Below are 20,304 nucleotides of genomic sequence, written 5' to 3'. Positions count from 1 at the left end.
GGATGTCTTTATAATTATTTTATTCCCTTGTGCACCAAGTTGATGTGACCATGACTGAACACACACAAAATATACAACATCAGGCGCCATCTCGTCAATCCCTCTTTATTTCACAGAAAAAAAACATCATGTGTCCGAACAGTCACAGCTTCTGTCCTTCGCTGAACAAAGGCATTGACCAACAAACAGTTTAAAACCCGCCTGGGCCATGAAGACATGGGAAAACCGCATGATGCCAATACTTTAAACATACAATTCCTTTATTTCCCATTCAATACCAAGTTCTCAAATGTAAGCACACAAAACAAAAGATAACGTTAAGAGAACTGTGCTCTTCACATCTAGAGTATTACAAAAGAAAAAACATCCGGCTCTTACGAATCCGTGGCATCCTTAACCCGACCTTTCATGAATACCATGCATATCAATTTACATGTAACACTTGCTGCAAGACGCACACATTTTATTGTAAGAAAAGAGTTGAGGGTGCATCTTCAACCCACTTTCCCCAAACGCCATCATACACCTACTACCGTCAACACCTCACTTAGCCCGTGTCTCTCAGGTCAAGTCACAAAACGAACTGCAAGGCTCCGCCATGCAACCCAAGCCACACAGATCAAACCCGTCAATCTTTCAAATGCCATGTCAAGGACTACAATACTAATGAACACGTGTTGTGAAAATAGGAAGAGATAAAAACAGGTCAACAGTTACAACACGTCTCCTTGGAGTGTTCAGACAATAGACGGTTCCGTTGCATCAGTAGGTCGGTAAACGTGTTGGAGATCAGGCAAGAGGAACATGTCTACTCTCTGGAAAATAGAACAATTATAACATATCCCTTCCCCCAAAACTAAACGGGTAAACCTGAGGAAAGACGTTATTGCCCTAAAAATCGGCTCAACAGCGTCCGCGCGTGTCTTTTCCTGTAACGGTGTCAACGCTGCCATTTGGTCAAACGCAGAACAGATTGAAAGACGCTTTAACTTCCAGCGAACACCTTTTCCTTTTACCCTTTGTCCCAGTTCAGCTTCAGTAAAAAGCAGAAGATTTTGTAAAGTCTGCCATATTGCTCCCTGTAACACGGTGCCTGGTGTGCTATTCCGCAAATGAACTGAAGTTATTCTACCGTGCCTATATACATATGGCTTCAAGTGGGCCTTCTAAGCAACTTTCAATAATAGTAACTAACATTTTTTGAAAAGGAGAAAAAAATAAAGTGTAACAGTCAGGATAGCTCAATACTGAATAACATTGAAACAAAAATAAAAAAGGACAAATAAAAGGCATTGCCATTTCATCTCCTACGAGAACACATGCAAGTACTCAGCCGCGGTGAAGCTTACACATACTCCAAGCCGGTGTGCATCCTCCAAAGTGCTGTGGCAGAGATTGGATTTCACATGACCACATATTGTTGAATAACCAATTCAGCTTGTTGGAATTCCGAAAGAAAGCAGATATCGGTTTAGTAAACAAAAACCTTGTGCATAAGATCTGTGGGTTTTGTTTATATTGGGGTATGACACCTGGGCTTGTGGTCGGAGACCAGGGGGGGGGGCAGGGGTGAAAAGGCACAGCTCATTCCGCAGCGTAGAAATTCATCATTCTGGGACCAGAGTTTACTGTGAGGGGGAAAGGAAGAAAAAAAAAAAAAGTTGAAATCACAGGTCAAACCATTTCAATTCTATATGGATTTAAATAATATTACTCCTAATCTGGAGGCATAAAGACATTTTTGCCTAATTTTGAAGGCCTTTATCCATCAGAATGAACACAAATCTATTGAAATAGATTCACATTGGAAAGCTACTGATGGAACTGCACCACGTAACTTTTGTAACTTGACAAGTGTTTTCATGTCCTTTATGGAACATTAGTTCACCAAAATTGTTTGTCGCATCGAGTATTGGGGCTTCTGTAAGCAGACTAGAATTCCAACCCAAGTCATTATGGAAAAAGGCCATCTGATGAAATTCAGTGCAGCGCAGTACCTTTGAGCCGGAACTACTGCATTTGCATCCTAAGCAGCCGCTTCGCCTGAATGGCAGAACATAAAGATCCACATTAGAGTGATTTGTCACTACAAAGTCCATGTTCACCTCAGTTAGTCCTTTCTAAGTGGGTAGGTTACTGTTCAACAGTTCTTGGATCGTTAGTCAACCCATGCCATTGTGTACTGTAAATTGAAAAGTTATTTCATATGAAAGTAATATTTGTGAATATTGAATGTTCTTGTTTCGCCATTGGTTCACCCTGTCGTGCCCAATTATGATTTAAAGGTAGTTTTCAGAGATTGAAGGGGCCAAGTGCCAAATTCTGGCATTCACTATTTATGTGGGGAAAGCCATATTAGAATAAAAAAAATCCCAAAAGTTTCATAATTCTGTGAAAGATAATGTTAAAAATGTAATATTACTATATAGACTTATACACAGATCAGCCACAACATTAAAAACCACCTGTCTAATATTGTGTGCCGCCAAAACAGCTGACCCGTCAAGGCTCCACCCATCAAGACTCCACAAGACCACTGAAGGTGTCCTGTAGTATATGGCACCAAGACTTTAGCAGCAGATCCTATAAGTTGCGAGGTAGGGCCAGCCTGCCTTCTTCCCATGGTGCATCCTTATACCATCTCTTCCTTAGGTAAACGACACACGTACCCAGCCATCCACATGATTTAAAAGAAAACGTGATTCAGACCAGACACCTTCTTCCATTGCTCCATGGTCCAGTTCTGATGCTCACACGCCCATTGTAGACGCTTTTGGCAGTGGACAGGGGTCAGCATGGGCACTCTGACCGGTCTGCAGCTACGCAGCCCCATACGCAGCAAGCTGCAATGCACTGTGTGTTCTGACACCTTTCTATCACAGCAGCATGAACTTTTTCAACAATTTGTGCTACAGTAGTTCTTCTGTGAGATCAGACCAGATGGGCTAGACTTCACTCCCCATGCACATCAATGAGCTTTTGACGCCCATGACCCGGTCGCTGGTTGTCCCTCCTTGGACAACTTTGGGTTGGCCCACAGGTGCCATTAGAACGAGATGAGCAATGTTATTCACTTAATCCGTCAGTGGATTTAATGTTGTGGCTGATCAGCGTTTAGATCAATATGTATATATCCCCAAATGGGTGTAACTAGGCTTGGTTTACTTGCTATCCATACTTCTTTCTCAAAACATTTTTTAAATAAATTAATTGTTAAGTCGCACTGCATACCAAAAACGACCCAAAAGTAAAAATTGTTTTTTTAAATTGATACACAAATTCAAATAGCTTAAAGTTCAGTCATACATCAATTCAAAGTAAACATCCTTGTTTTCTCTTTTAAAAGTCTTTCATTTTGTCAATTATTGCATAATCAAGTAATGGAGCCATTGGATACCTGAGTAGCAGGAACTTCGTCATCATCCGGAGCTGGAATAATCCTGCCCGTCACAGGCCCCACACCAAGCACTTTGGGCCTCTTGTCAGTTTTAGGAGCTCCTTCCAGTACTACAATAATGTATTCTTTCTTGGCTTCCTCAGCCAGGGCCACAACAGGTGCTACAGCTTCAACCTCGACCTGCACAAGAGGTGCTTCATCTGCCGCGAGGCTAGATACTTCTACATCAGCTGCTGTTGAGCCTTGAGCCTCTGCTTCAACTGGTACAGGTTCAGCAGCAAGGATTTCCAATGAAGGTAGGGCCTCTTCAAGTGGGGCAGGGACCTCAAAGGGCTTGATGGCCTCTGCCACTGGGACAGCTTCTACGGGTGCCTCTTCATCTGGGGAGGCGGCCTCAATGGGTATGGGTGCCTCTTCCACTGCGGGTGCCTTAACGGCTGCCTCTTCCACTGGGAAGGCAGCCTCTTCCACTGGGGCGGCGGCCGCCTCTTCCACTGGGGCGGCGGCGGCGGCCGCCTCAACGGCTGCTTCTTCCACTGGGGCGGCGGCGGCCGCCTCAACGGCTGCTTCTTCCACTGGGGCGGCGGCGGCGGTCGCCTCAACGGCTGCTTCTTCCACTGGGACGGCGGCGGCGGTCGCCTCAACGGCTGCTTCTTCCACTGGGGCGGCGGCGGCCGCCGCCTCAACGGCTGCTTCTTCCACTGGGGCAGCGGCGGCCTCAACGGCTGCTTCTTCCACTGGGGCGGCGGCCTCAACGGCTGCTTCTTCCACTGGGGCGGCGGCGGCGGCCTCAACGGCTGCTTCTTCCACTGGGGAGGCGGCGGCGGCCTCAACGGCTGCTTCTTCCACTGGGACTGGGGCGGCGGCGGCAGCCTCAACGGCTGCTTCTTCCACTGGGACTGGGGCGGCGGCGGCGGCAGCCTCAACGGCTGCTTCTTCCACTGGGACGGCGGCCTCAACGGCTGCTTCTTCCACTGGGACGGCGGCCTCAACGGCTGCTTCTTCCACTGGGACTGGGGCGGCGGCGGCAGCCTCAACGGCTGCTTCTTCCACTGGGACTGGGGCGGCGGCGGCAGCCTCAACGGCTGCTTCTTCCACTGGGACGGCGGCCTCAACGGCTGCTTCTTCCACTGGGACGGCGGCCTCAACGGCTGCTTCTTCCACTGGGGCGGGGGCCTCAACAGCTGCTTCTTCCACTCGGGCGGGGGCCTCAACGGCTGCTTCTTCCACTGGGGCGGGGGCCTCAACGGCTGCTTCTTCCACTGGGTCGGGGGCCTCAACGGCTGCTTCTTCCACTGGGGCGGGGGCCTCAACGGCTGCTTCTTCCACTGGGGCGGGGGCCTCAACGGCTGCTTCTTCCACTGGGGTGGGGGCCTCAACGGCTGCAAGGGCCTCATCTACTGGAGCGGCCTCAACCGCTGTGGGGACCTCTTCTGGAGCAGCCTCAACCGCTGTGGGGACCTCTTCTGGAGCAGCAGTCTCTTCCACTACGGCAACAGGCACATCTTCCAATGGGGCAGCCTCTTCCATGGTCTCTTCAACTGGTACAGGATCCTCTTCTTCCGGTTCAGCTTTAACGGAGGTAGCCTCTTTTGGTGACAGCGCTTCTTCCACAGGCGCAACAGTTTTGTTTACCTCTGTGATCTTCAGTTCCGCTAGCGTGGTGGCGGCTGCCAGCGGCACTGCAACACAAAACCCAGCCATTCAAACTATCACTGACGGTCATAATAAAAAGCAAAAAAAAAAATACAGCTCCGAAGCGTTAACCCCATAGTTTGCACACGTTGACTCGCTCAAAGTTGAAGTCTGTAGCCATGCTATTGGTTGGGGTTTTTAAAACTGGCTGGAAACCTTTATAGGGAGTAGGGCACAAGAGCATAAACGTCAGTGAAGTGCAGTGGCTGGCTAAAGGAACAAAACACAAACTGTGAGCTGTTAATCAACAGGAGGGGAGAGCCGCGCTTCACAGACCGACAGTAGTTAAATCGATTTAGGAAGAGGCAAGAGAAGGCACTGCACCATGCAGTACTGTTGGCATATTGGCTACAGCATATTAGCTATAATAAGATGGATTCTGGGAGGCTAGGAAAGAGAATAGTTAAATCATGATGCATGTAGACCAAAACTCCAGAGGCATTTAAAATACTCTGGTAGCAAACAATACACAGGACCTGATATTAAATCCCTTGAGTAGTTCATTATCATTTCCCCTTTCTGCTATTTATAACCATTAAAAAGCCAGACAAGCTACACTTTGAGCAAATAAGTCATATTTCAGAATTTAAAAACGGCCATCTCACATTATATAAACAACAACGAAGGCTTGCCGCGAAAGTACTGTCAAGGTTTATTCCAGTCCTGCATTTTCTTACATTCTGGTGTCATGGTGATAAGTTTGCTTATTATAGTGTCATAAGATAGCAGCAGATATTTGGTGCGACATACCTGAAATGCAGAAAGCAGCGGTCCTGCTGCTATAGACCAGACAAATATCTTCTGGCAGACAAACTTTGAAAACGGCCAATGTCACGTTATGATCAAAAATTTGGTTTCATTTTCCAAGCTTAGCGTTTTTCCCCCAACCTATGGAATCCGAAAAATGTTTGTGAAATGTATTTGATAGAGAAAACAAAAATATATAATCACAAGTCACTACATAATTATTGAAAATTTGTTTAATCACTTCATGGGAACAATAGTTTTGTGCGCCAATTTCTTGGCATTTTCAGAGTTTTGTATGGTCCTTTGAGGCTAATAAACTGGAATGAATCAGCATTGGTTTAGTACAAGCAGACAAAAAATAAAGACTGGAGTAAATCTTTCCGGTTTGAGAATAGCTTTATTGTATGGCTTATAGAATTACCTTAAAATGGTTCACACTACTTTATCCAGTTAGAAGTCAAATGTAATAACCCTGCACATGTTTTAAGTTGCTTGTTTACCTTTCAATGCTATGCCTTAGCACTTCATAGTCAGGGAAAGAAGAACTCACACCGCACAACGCAAATCTTCTGAGCACTTTTACACAATCTCAGAGCCATCTCACCCAGCCAGGAGTGACAGTCACAACTGCGCATATTACAGAAAAAGGCTGTTCCAGCTTTGATACCTCGCAGACGATGCCTAAATTAAGAATCTAAAAGAAAATAATTACTTTCAAATCTCACAAAAGAAGCAGGATGCGCGAGTGGAACACAGGGTGTTGAATACACATGATAAGAAACGGCCCTGAGGAAACCAGAGCATCCATTTGCCTTTTCTGCACACCTATGAATCTGAGTTGCACCGAATTACCAAAGCCACTCAGTTTTACTATGATCCACAAATAAGGAGAGGCATAAACTGTGATGAATTCCAAAGAAAATAGCTGTTCAGCTTAAGAGCGCTGCGGCACTTACTCTCTTTGGGGTACATATTATTTAAAACACAGAGCCAAGGAGGGAAGGAAATATTACATGACCTTACTATACACTTGTCCCCCGCCACTTATGTTGCATAAAGAAACTGAGGTAATTAGAATAATCTACTCCTGCCTCACATCTATAAACACCAATCGCACTCTGCCCCCTGTACACACTTCAATAAATATGATAAAATGTATTTCAGACTGGTGAAAGTAGGTAGAGGTCTCCAAGAAGTGATCCCTGGCCCATAAGGAGTGAACCATTACTTCTGGAGGAGTGATAGGAAAGATTGGTAGTCAGCTATTACATCTTCGATTGGTGCACGTGTTGAGGAAATGTGAGAAAGACAAAAACCTGAAGTGTTGAAGCCTGCCGTTGAGGTGTCTGAGACAGGAGGGGCGGGTGAATGAGAAGCGCAGGTGTGTACTCGTGTATGCCTCCCCTCTCCTCCCCCCACGGTACCCATTCAGACCCACCTACCCTCCCTCCCTCCCTCCCTCAGGCTTCAGAGGCAGCCTCTTCCTCCACAGGAAGAGGAGCCGTACCGTTGCTCTCCGCCGCCTCTGGCTCGGCGACGGCCTGGGCAGCCTCTTCCACGGCCTGGGCAGCCTCTTCCACGGCCTGGGCAGCCTCTTCCACGGCCTCCGCCACGGCCTCCACTTCCTGTGCAGCCTCGACGACCACCTCAGCCGCAGCTTCGGCGACTACCTCAGCCGCAGCTTCCACGGCAGCCACCTCCTCCTCCACGGCAGCCACCTCCTCCTCCACAGCGGGCTCTACCTCTTCTTCGCTGGACTCAGTGGCTGCAGCCTCTTCCTCCTCGCTACCTGTAACAGTAAAAACGTGTGTTGGGGGGGGGGGGGGGGGGGGGTTAAGTGCTGGAATGAGTTGGGAGTTGAGAAATTCTATGCATGGGTTTCTCAATTTCAGCCTTCTGAAGCGCGATTTATAGTTGCCGCAAGCAAGCCGCGGGACCTCTTCGCAGCACCTTCCTTCGGAATGTATCCAACTCGAATTACCACAAATTGGGAGGTGCGCGGTCTCGCGGAAAATGGCGAGCGCCGCAATTTATGGAGCATGCACTTAACTACGGCTGCCGCGACTATAAAAATATAGATATAGCATGTTACAGCAATAGCTTAAAGTCCGGTATTATTAAGAGCTAAAACCAATTTTTCCCCTGATCAGAGTCAACCAGAGTTCTAAATCTTTTCAAATTGATCAGAGAACAGCGTCAGTCGAGGACCACGCAGTGCTGTAGTACAATGGTGCAAACCAGACCACGTCCTTCAATGACCAACGTAGTGCGCTGCAGTCGGCTGAAGCCATTCTCCCAGAAGATTCTGATGTAAATACTCAATTGTTGAACAAAAAGGTTTAAATTGAAAGACCAGCAGAGTTATCCTTTGAAAACATCACAACTACAATCTGAAACATCACCATTTAAAAAAAATAATTTAAAAAAAAGCAGCCAATGATGCTTTCAACAGGTGCAAAATCTAGTTTGAATATCGCTGTCTTAAAAGCTGACAACACACATCACTCATAGCAGGAGTCATGCCGCCCACCCGCACCCCAAGCAAATCACACGGCAGCTCAGACGACACAGTGCATGCAAACCAAAAATCAAGAGACAAAGACAAGCGCGATGCAAATAGGCAGAGATTTAAAAAAAAAAAAAAAAGGGGGGGGGGAGTGAAATAGAGTTTCTTACCATTGAATTACATGCTACCAGTTATTCTGGAACTCTTAACAAAGTATGTAAAAGCCAGTATTGAGACAGGCACAAGAACCAGAAAACATAGCAAGAAAAAAATATACAGATTTTGGTATGTTAATGTAAAGTCCAGGTCTCCTCTTCACGTGCCCGGCGACTCATTAACATTTAGTATAGCAGCGTGGGAAATCGTCCTGGTGAATATGCTGAGAATCAATATCCGAAGCCAACCGTTCAGAGCGATGCCCGGCGGTGCCAAGAACTGGACCATTTTCTTTTGTGGGGAAAAAACAGGAAGAGGAGGGAAGGAGGAGGAGGAGAGATGGAGTTTGTTCTCCCACTCAGGTCCCAAAAAACATAATGAAAAAAGAGCCAGTTCTAGGAAGCGGTGTTGCCTTAGCGGTCCCAGGGGACGTAAGTGTTATGCTGGAAAGAGTAAAGATAAAATAAAATTAAACAGAGTTAGGGATAGGGTTATTTTATTTTTATTTTTTTTCTTCACAGATAAATCTGAAAACTCATCAGATGTTTGATAGAAAAAGCTGCACTTGGGCATTTCTGATTCATGGAAATGGGATGAATAGTGAGATGCAATGGCTGTCATTGGTTGTGACTATAAAGGTTAAATAAATGGCAGCTAATTAGATACTCACTTGTAAAAAGTAATTTAAAAACAGCCCTTCTGTCTATGGCTCTTAACTATTTTTCTTTAAAACCATCATCTTTATAATGGCAGACCATAAAGAAGCCTTCTTGCGCATCCCACTTGGAGATGGGTGTATATTTGGAACTGGCTTGCGTTTGTTAGAAAATGTAGGACTTTTTATTTTTCCTGACTGAGAGAGATGGGGGCGGGGGTAATACAGGGTAAGGTGGAAAAGACTGAACGGCAAGGAGGAAGGTTTAAGGAGGCGTCACATTAAAAAAGGGATTTCCAGGGAGAAGTAGTACGATCCCGTAAACATCAACAGGCCTTCAAGCCAACAAATCAGAGATTAGGAGGGATGGGAAGGAGAACACGAGGATCCACAGAGTGCAACAACATCCCACTCAGGACACTCACAGTTTGCAAGACAAATGTGCATTTTAGGAAATTTCACTGCAGCGGTTAGTCTTTCATTAGTCATTGGCAATTAGTTAAAGTCATCTGAGCAGTCAAGTTAAGCAACAACAATAGTACATTATTTCAATTATCCCAATATTTTTTCCTCCTCTGTGTCAAAATAAAAGACTCATTTATAATAAAAAAATCCGCAGATCTTTTAATTTCCATGTTTGGCAAGTTGCAACCGAAAGGAAATCAATTTGGACGATCCAAAGTGGAACAGTCACCTCGAACCAATCACGTCTGTCGATAATAGAAATAAGCCTGGACAGGTTGCGCTTCTAAACACACACTGAGCGACTGCGCAGCATCCAGAACTCTGAGAAGCAGCAGAAAGATGTAATGTGACAACAAGGACACATACATCCATAGTTTGGCTTTTATTTGGGACATTTAAGTTCCGACCCAAAGCAGACTGTGAACATCCATTGGGTTGTAAAATGTCAATGAGACAAAATTTCTTATTTAATTGGACCCACTTGCCATATTTCTCATTTTCAAATCAATTGTATTAATTGAAATGTTATTAAAATAAATATAAATTGACATGCCTTCATGAATTAATTCTTTAAATAACCTGCCTTTCATTTGTTTTTAAGCTCAATAGACACATAATATTTGACCGGAATCTTTCCCATTTGTCAAGGACATTGAAATCGGCCACATGGACCGGTAGCAATTTGTTCAAATGGAAACTCTGTGTGGATCAATTGTAATTCCGTACGTTGCTGGAAAGGCGTCAAACCTGCAGACGCAATTAAAACGTCATCGTGGATCCGCATAACCAAAGATCTTATGCACCGAAACGAGTCTTGTATATTCTTAAAACAGCATTTAATGTTTATAAATGCGGGGTCTTTAACTTGTCTTCCCGTAACAAAGCCCCACATTTCATAGCTGTCGAGTATTCAAACTTCTGCGAGTACAGCTTTCCTGAACTTTACGGAAGATAAAAGCGCCATTTAGCCAACCTGTGTACCATACATCAGTGTGTACCGTTTGTAGAATGGGAGACCTACAGTCCAGAGAGTCGAGGCTCAATGGGACTTGGCGATGCCAACCAGAGCTCTTTCTAATCTGATCAAGGCCGAGGAGCAGGCGGGATCACTGAACCCGCGTTTTATTTAGAAAAGAGGGCAGGCGGGTGAAATTTAAATAGCCGGTGTGCTGCCGCGACTCACCGACAAGGTTTCAGGAACCAGGAAGGTTCTGAATTACTGTCTTCTCCCAAAGTAATTGCTCAAGTTCAAGAGATTATTTGTCATATACATATAGTTGGAGATGCTTTGATTAAAAATAATAATAATAAAAAAAAATAAAGTAGCTCAAGCCACGTCGGCTTACAAATCAGATCCTTCGTCTCCATTGTCTGTACAGAGTTGTTCAAGAATTCCGACCCGTTTTAGTGAGTGGCGGCTGGGACGTGGGAGATAGTAGGTGTTTGGAGCAGCTAGCGTGAGAATCATACCATAGTGACATTGTGGATAAACAACACACAAATCATGACCCAAGCCTGTGCCCATCAGGAGTGTTTCATTTCAAAGATAAGTCAGTCAGGCTGTTAGTATGAACCATTGGCATAACTCACCCTCATCTTCATCACCGCCTGTAAACGGAGACAAGCAACAGGGTCACGCATTAAAGAATTTACACCGTAGAGTCTGAGTTGAGAGGTATGTGACACTTCAGTCTGTTTAGAACTTATTATGGGTAAATGACTTCATATTTTATGTTGGAAGTATTTTAGTCTTTTAGCTGTCAAACCTTCTGTTGTTGAGCCAAGAAATTAGAAAAAGTAGTAAAGTGTACCTCATTACCAAATCATGACATCATAGATCTTAGCCACTAGATGATGTATATTGCATTTGGACCAGAAAGTTATTATATTGTGTCATCAGGACGGGACCAGAACAGGTCCAATAGAAACGCCTCAACATTCCCCCCCCTCCCCTCCTCGCGCCACGTTCAAGTCTTGCATCACTACAGGTACACCATAATAATTACAGTTATACATGTTACTGGCATTTGGGATCATTCCATTGTAAAAAAAAAAAACAGTGTGCCATGGAGGGAAAGCTTGGGAAACACTGGTCGGCTTGGCAAGAGCACCAGTGCTGAACTGTTGTGGCTCTACAGCAAAGTGAAAGTGTGGAGACACACACCTACATGAGGTGTGTCAGCGTGAGGAAGACCGTCCTCCCCCGCCCCATGCTGCGTTATTAATAACTGGACGGAACCGTGCGTGCGTGCGTGCGTAAAGCTCAAGTGGAACTCCACGGGAGGTCGGCTCTACCAGGAGGCAAGGCAGGCAGACAGGGTAGGCCGATTGCCTCGCATACGTGTGTGCGTGTGTAGGCCATCGAGTGACATTCCAGTGACGAGGAAATAAGCTAGAGGATAATCCAGGGCTGTCCCACAATCCTTTGCCAGCCTCGCTCCGAGAGAGGACCAAGCCAACCGGCCTTAACTAAATGTACTTTTACCCCCAAACATTTCTTATTGATATTAGCAAAGAATTGTCCTTTTCCAACAATGTGAGGTGTGTATATTAGTGTGTATGGAACCCAAAAATGCCCCCCTCCTCTCAAACTGTAAAATAAGACAACTCAGTCAGTTTTTTGTGAGCTGTGTATTTCAGAAAACGTGGTGAAGCACACAGTTCAGATTTGCAGCCCCTTCCTACATCAAGTGGGCTTCAGTAGAATTAGAACTGCCCTCCGTCTGAGAGGAACTCCACCCACGACTGGAGCAATAAAGACAAGTACATATCTTTTAAAAGAAAGGAATTAATACCAGCTGTCCCTGAAGAAACTGGAGACAACGGAAATGTAAGTATTTTAACTCTGCTGCGGCACGTGAGCCGCTGTGCGTTTCTCGAAACAAAAATAAAAAGTGAGTTTTGCAGCTTATTAACATTTAAAGCTACAGTTTTGGAACAGGATGGCTTAGAGGCATGTTAGAATGCATAATCTGAGTGCTTTTTTCAGCAAAAAACAAAAACATGTTTCGGAGACCTCAGATACCTATGTTGACTTGTGTAAAAAGGAGCATAATAGGTCCTCCTAAACTCCAGAACTCCATTTTCCTATTGGATTTGTGATGGCACTGGCACAAGCAGGAGTGGTAGGAAAGTGCAGCTAGAAACCATGGGTTAGCACAAAAGATCAATTTCATTTTCTCTCTCTCTCTCAATTCCTCGCTGCTATATTACTGCTAATGGTGGAAACCAATGTATGGCTTGGTGAAACTGAAATTTTATCGACTATGTGAACATTTTTGGCATCATACACACACTATGTGGATGTGGATGAGAAATGGGAGTGGCAGGTGAAATGCACCAGTTCCCAGATGGGGAGGAAAGGGATACAAATGATTGAGAACTTACTCTTGGGCGGCCATTGTTTCGGTACCCATTCCTTCTTGGGCCTGGCTTTGAGCTCTGCAATGCGTTCATTGTATCTGGCACTGTCTGTAGACACGGTGCTGTATGCCTGGGGGGGGGGGGCAAAGAAGTCAAATTGATGAAGGTCCAGAATCATTGTAATGTATTTTACATACTGAAAAGTGCAGCAATCAGACAACCAGTGTTTTGTGCATGTTAAAAATAATAAAAGTGCGATCAGAGCTAAAATTCCAATTATATAAAAATCCTTAAGACAATAGCTACTAATTTCCTTAGCTGCAAAGGGGTATAATGATAACAGGGAACCAGCGAAACCACTGCATTTACTTGACAAAGTTAATGTTTACGGCCACGGTCCACCCAGGTTGATCAAAGTGTACTGGCACAAAAATGTTCATTTATTGAATTCATTCCTGAAAAAAAATGGTGTGCTCTCTGTAAACAATGAAAGTTTAAGATTCAGGTAGCGGGTACTTACGTATGCGATGGCACCGACAAAGGCTCCACCGCACAGCACAGCGTAGACTACGTTCTCCCCAGAGCCACCGGGAAGAGAGGACATCTGCCGCCGCTGGAGAACTGCCAAGAGTCCAAAAAAATAAAAGATTAAAAAGCAATCAGCCAAATCAGACGGTCAAGTTTTGCGCGTTCTCTAAAAGGACAGTCTATCTTACCATCTGATCTTATTGCCAGAAATCCTAAATGACCAGGAAGGTGAAACGCAATTAGCACTGAGCAATAAGAGAAGGCAATACAATACTACCAAACATTGTCAATACCTAAAAACAAAGTCATTATTTAACGGATCTTAGGATGAAATAGTGTTTGTGGACATAATGAAGCAGCTTTAGATCAGTTTTGATTTCCAAGGGCATGCAAGTAGTAAAGTCTCAAAAGAAAAATACATTCATCAGAATGCAAATAGTACGCAACCCGGGGGAAACTATGCACCAACACCATCAGTTTTATCTTTAAGGGACTAGAAGGGGGGGGGGGGGGTTGAGAAAGCACTCCAAGACGCATTACTGGCATCATGATCCCTCCCGTTCTGATTGGACTGAGTACAATAGATTTAGGCTGCAAAAAATATGCTCAACTCAACCATACTCAACTCTCCAAAAGTGAGGAGAGGGGAGGTGTGCGAGTTGCAAAACTGCAGAATAGATCTGTAACGAAGGGCCGTTTAAATAGCAACGGCAAGAGGTTTGTAACCCTGGCGCTCAGGAACCCAGGTAATGTAGCCCCCCCCCCACCCTACCAGGTAGATGGACATACCTGGACTTAAAAAAATGATAAAAATAAAATTCCCCTACTACACTGCTTGAAGAGCTGGGTATTGGCAAGAACCTCCTGATACGCATCATAATACATAGTCCAAGATACGATTGGTATGACAATACATTGCAACACTCTATATAATTTACTGAAAATTGAAAAAGAGCCGAAAAATACAACTTGCTGCTTACCACCTGAGTAGTCTCAATCTGGCACCGACTTATCAATATAATGTGATCTACATATTAGTCAAAACCATTTAAATTCAGAATTCCCATTGCAATTTATCATCTGCTTAAGGTCAATGACAAACACATCACGTGATCTGACCATACTCATGCGATAGGACAGCTGCACATACGGTGCCTCCCGACCGTAAAGGGAAGGGAAGGGAAGTCGCGTGGTAAAAGTAGCAGCAATAACATCCGAATGAGTGAGAAGTGTCTGCGATGTGGAATTATTTTAAGAGGGCGTGCAAAAGCAACACAGTGGAATGAATGCACTATATGCCATGCGAGCGTTTCGAGGGGTGGCGGAGTCGTTTGAACTTGCATGATGGCACCATTCACGGTTATTACAAAACTTGGCATCTGCGACCATGCTGCGACAGAGGCTCGGAGGCAGTCTTATTTTAAGACCGAGTACAAAAGCAACACAGTGAAAAACAACGTTTTTTTTCCTCCACAATAAGTGTGTAGCTCCTTTTACTACCTTTTTAGGCAACTTCCAGTTTTTCAGATTCCAACTCTTGTGGTACGTTTAATGGATACAAAGGTATCGAGTCGAGGGGCTGGAAAATCTCTACAGTATCGTGGAAAAATCAATCAATCAATAAATAAATACAATTAAAAATCACAATACTGAGCTGTATCGATTTCTTTGCAGTCCTAACTGCTAGAAAGAGAACCATAACAATAGGGCATCCTGATAACTGGAGTTTGAGAATCGCTGGTTTAGGTCAATGCCCCGCAGCTGCTCCTGTGCAATAAAAATTCAGTCTGCAAGAATAGCCAAACATTTGAATCATCTGGAGTATTTTACTTATGGAGCACATCTACCGGTTTTGCCACTGAGCAAAGTCTCAAGCTGCAACAGGCTTTCCTGTTCATTCCGTGTAACACAGTTAAGGGTTACAACCAGCACAATGAAATCAGCTTTTTAATTATAGATTAGCACAGTTAAGAAAAACTACGTCTGAGTTTTTCTGTGCATAACTGTGATTTCTTTAACCTGGCACAAAAACAGTGCTTTATACCACTGAGCCTTGAGGTCAAATAAAATTCAGCCCTACCCTCAAGAGAACTGAGAAAATAATTAAGGTTACCATAATAACTGTGTAGTACACACTGTTATCTTGATACTGACATGTGCACGTCAGGTTAAAGGACGATATCTATGGAAGCCTATACGGGACTATATTGAAATGAGAATGTAATTCCACAATAGCGTTATAATTTTCCCACATATGAGTAAAAATTGAAATACAATAATCCAATTAGCTTTTTCCACATACTAGTATGGCCGTTCAATGAGCATATTAAAATTATATGGAAAAGCTATTAGACATTTAACATTCAAAGTCATACCCTTCTGTACAGTGGACAATATTGAAATGTTAAATCAAATGATAAATTAAAATGCATATAAAACATAGACAAATTTTCCATTTGTGCAAGCATTATTTAAGTCACAATTAAAATGCAATTTTGTTAACATTTGAAAATTAAAACGGCATTTGACATTTAATTCTCAAGGACTTGAAGTGGACAATATTCAAATGCAATAGGCGAAACAGGTAACGTGCATTGCACTGCCGTGTCATCACGCTCTTTTATAGACAAAATTAAGTTGAACATGCAATCTGTCAGTCCTCTCATCAGGGTGGGTCTTTAGTAAGGACGTCTCGTCCTCGTTCTGTGACTTGGTTCATTCATGCCGCGATCAGAGGGAATGGAAAATAAGGTTACATTGCATTTAAAATTTTCCAATTTGAATTAACATTTGACTATTGTCGACTGTACAGCTGTGTACGTCTTTGATAATTCAATGTCAAACAGCTTTTTCCTTTTCATATGGTCAGAACTCTATACGAGTATGTGAAATTCAAAATTGGATTACTGCATTTTCCCCCAACAACACAAAATTATAATGCTATTGTGGAATTACTTTTTAATATTGTCTCCTATAGGCTTCCATAGATATCACTACCCCCCCCACCATTATCTGTACTGGCTAATTGGCTCGTGTTCAGACCTGACATGAGGAGGACACGGGTCAAGAAGTTATGGGATTACGCCATGATCCCAACCCCTCTTAAGTTTAAAGAGGGACCATTGTTGCACTAAAGCGTGATGCGTGCCAAGACTTGGGCGTCTTCACCACAACAAGAGATCGGAGGATGGCTATGGAACAGAACCCCCTATAAGTACACCGACCTCTCTCTGGCGTTACACAACGCTCCCACTACCAACCCAATATCCATTGCCATATCTAGGACAGGGTACAAGGACTAGCCCCCCGAGTGAGCTCAGTATTTGTGGAGGCAAAATTTAGCCTGTTTACATCTCCTGTCATGGGATCGTGAACTGTGTACTTTCACATTCATGCGTTTTAGGCATGTCATTGCACCTTGAACCCAGTCAAATACCATGCATGAGACGCGCTGCTCTGGGGAATAAGCAAAATAATTAACAAAAAGTAAAACTGCCTTTCTTTGATTCATTTCTTGCACTGCAACTTTTATGCATTATATGTTTTAACGTCATGCATTCTGTCCCTTTACAATGGGTTTATTTTGCACTTTGTCTTTATGCTTTTGATATTTGACGTAAAGCACATTTAATTGCCTTGTTGAAATGTGCTATTTAAATAAAACTTGCCTTGCCTCATAAATGGTAACGTTTGGGAGGAGGACAATAAATAAAAACACAGTACATCACGCATGCCTTCACTGAGGCCTTGCCCTGCAGCCATGCTGCACACATGTACCACAGCAACATATGTACACACGCCACGTGAGCAACAACCGGAAGAGCGTTTCCACGCCACCTCGACTATCCCCAAGGTCAAGCAAAATCGCTTTTTTTGTTGTTGTTGTTGTTGGGGTTTTTTTAAAGAGAAATATCGAGTTTGTACTTGCACAATCCACCCAACCCACCATTGGCACGATCCTGACGCAATGTAGGTTGCGGTTTAGTAATAGCGCCGTGGTTGGCTGCACGGTTTAACACACACACACACACACACACGCACAGACAGACACGGACAGACAGGTGCAATTCGGTGTTTTATTTGGTATTTATTCTGGTGGGGGTGACGTCTCCGGGACGTCGCGACGAGCGCCACCGTTTGTGCGCGATCCAAATCAAACTGTCAATCAAACCCGTACCGCGCACCGCTCGGATAAGTGGGACCGCGTAACGTCTCACACGCGTCACGTCCGCACAAAAAAAATAAGTAATCCCCGTTTGACCTTCACGTTCCCTCAGTCCACAGCAGTCGGTGCCATCTTTCAGATCGGCGAGGGGGGAGGGGGGGGCTGATGCGGACAGCAAACACGCGTGGGGGAACAAATTGTTCTAGTCAGCGAAAAAGACACACCGGTCGCCATGACGGACACGATGGACAAAACGCACGGCAACCACGCAACCAAAGACAAACCCCCCCCCCCCCCCGACAGCGCAGTCACCACCGCACACCGTTTAACGGCGAGTTACGCGTTGGAACTCACCTCCCCTGGGCAACCTGCAGGCTGCTGTCCGCGCCAAGGGCCCGCACCTTTGCCAGGCCGCTCTGCAGGAAAACATCTCTGCTGCCAAGTGGTCTCTGCGAAGCGGGAGGGATGGATGGATGGATGGATGGAGGGATGGAGGGAGGGATGGCTGCTCGCGTCGCTCGGGTCCCACCGCGTGCGAAGGGAGCGCAGTGTGGACTGGTCCGCGTTGCGCAACCTTACGTGCGCGGCGCCGCGCGGTGCCCGCGCATAGCGACGCACAGCGCGCGGACGACCCGTTCAAAGCGAACGCCTGTTCGAATGACTCGGGAGTTGGGAGTTTAGATTTTTTTTTTTTTTTTTTTTTTCCAATCGTGAACGACCATGACAAGATTGAGCGGCGGACATTGAACGGTTGCAGGTTTTCTATTTTTTTTTTTTTTTCTGCGCGCACACACACACACACATAAACTGCTGTTTTTTTTAAGAACAGACGAACAGAGTTGCGTGGTACTCCCGCACTCGCGAGGATGTGTCCTCACGTGAGATTCCGACGCCGTATTTCGCCTCCAAAACAAACATGGATGCCATACATCCCGCCACTCCTGGTCGCCGGTGCAGCGCTGACTTTATACACTAATCACACACTCACGAGTCGCCACATTCCCACACGTCGCTCCTCCATTCCAGGAGGCCCCACTTGCCGCTTGCTTTGGCCGCGCCGTCGTGCAGCCGTGCGACCTCATCGGTTGTTTCAAAAAACACCCGTTGCGATTTGGAGGCTTGACGCGCACGCCAAAGGATTTTGGAAATATTCGCCCCGATATAATCCAACACGTTGGATTGAATCGCGACCCGGTCGGGATCGTTTCGAGACAGGTTTGGGTCTTGCACCCACACGCACACACACCGATGACACCTGCGATTCTACGGCGCGACCGCCCCATCTCAAATCGCGGGCAGCTTCAGTTTCGTTTTGTTCGCGGCTCGATGGCCGCAGACAGGCGCGCACACACGCCCACTGCGTCTGAACCTGGACGTGGACTCGCGAACGAAAGGAGCCGTGGATTGCAGGTCACTCCCTGCGCTTCAATCCAAGAAACAAAAACAAACGAAAAAGACTGGGACAACAAGAGCCTTGAAAGCCGACTTCACACTGAATCCGACACACAACCCATCCAACACACACAACTCATCGAAGCTCTCATTCGTTTAGATGGAGACTCCAACCCTCCGCGGTGCGAGACTTACACCTGATCTCCTCGGACCCGACAGTGTGATGTGTGTCTGACCAGCCGGAATAATTGCGACTGGACTGAAAACCAACCAAATAAGTTAAGTAGATAAAATAACGACGTTCTCAGCGTTAACGTTGGGTGTCACCACACCCACTAACAAATAATCTCTATTTACATGAATTGATTGTGTGTATGTGTTAATGTTTTCACACTAGAGGAAGATTTAAATCCTCCTTCGTTGAAAATGGTAAATGTCCAGCTGCGCAAACTGCTTTGCTGTGGTTTCTCTGACATAATGTTGTGATGCAAAAATGCCAAATAGATCATCTTGGCAGTATGAAATGATTCTCGCGAATTTAAATCGAACGACTCTTTTTTTTTACTGACTCGTGAGAAAATGAATCTGGTAAAAAAAAGAAAGTCGAAGCTTTCGCCCCCACTCAGCGTAGCGCCGCCTGCTCCAGGTGGTGTTGTTTTCGCCTCCGCCCACTTTCAAACTCGTAACCCACATAATGTTTAAGCCGTTTTATCATTAAATTAATCATTAATGTCCTTTAAACTTTGGATTAAATATCTAAATAGGTAAGTATCGCATCTGTATTTATTATTAATTAATCGTATTAAATATTTTTTTGATTTTATTGTTGATGGCAAACATGTAACTGTCCATAAATTCTTGAATTAAAAAAGGATACTGGCGTGATTTCAACCATTTAATTTAATTTAATTTATTTTAATTTCTGATGTCGATATTTTGCTGTTTAACAGCTGGATTTCTGGTATGAACAATAACACTTTTTGATATGAAGAAGGCGCATTAGAGACCAACCAGGTACAATGCCCTTTTATTGTGGAAAAGGGCGTCTAAAGTAATCGGTTGTCGGGGATACCTTCCCGACGTCAAGCATTTCTTCAAGAAATTATGTCAAAGTCAAAGGTGGTATCAACATCTAATCCCATTTTCACACCACAATTATAGGCGATTGACGCCTTCCATATTGCAGGACAAATGCCGTTTTTAACAGTGGTTGACGTCAGGAACACGTGGGTAAA

At 44.7% G+C, this 20,304-nt stretch overlaps 1 protein-coding gene across 3 annotated transcripts; it reads right to left on the bottom strand.

Moving 5' to 3' along the window:
- Positions 1–89: 89 nt before the first annotated feature.
- mgarpa (mitochondria localized glutamic acid rich protein a) lies at positions 90–18,347 on the bottom strand. Of its 3 annotated transcripts, XM_080008646.1 has the most exons (9): positions 18,032–18,347; positions 13,505–13,605; positions 13,009–13,114; positions 11,212–11,229; positions 7,347–7,628; positions 4,859–5,079; positions 3,398–4,825; positions 1,998–2,043; positions 90–1,628 (listed from the first exon to the last, which is right to left on the bottom strand). In XM_080008646.1, the coding sequence occupies exons 1-8, from the start codon at positions 18,105–18,107 to the stop codon at positions 2,011–2,013; spliced, it is 2,265 nt and encodes a 754-aa protein (XP_079864772.1). In that variant the 5' UTR covers positions 18,108–18,347; the 3' UTR covers positions 90–1,628; positions 1,998–2,010. The 3 variants fall into 3 exon arrangements, with proteins under 3 accessions (XP_079864772.1, XP_079864770.1, XP_079864771.1); XM_080008644.1 differs by having other exon boundaries at positions 3,398–5,079; XM_080008645.1 differs by lacking the exon at positions 11,212–11,229 and having other exon boundaries at positions 3,398–5,079; positions 12,991–13,114.
- Positions 18,348–20,304: the final 1,957 nt, after the last annotated feature.

This window comes from Zeus faber, assembly GCF_960531495.2.
Source record: "Zeus faber genome assembly, chromosome: 10".
Lineage (NCBI taxonomy): Eukaryota > Metazoa > Chordata > Actinopteri > Zeiformes > Zeidae > Zeus > Zeus faber.
This window is presented reverse-complemented; position numbering and strand designations above follow the sequence as displayed.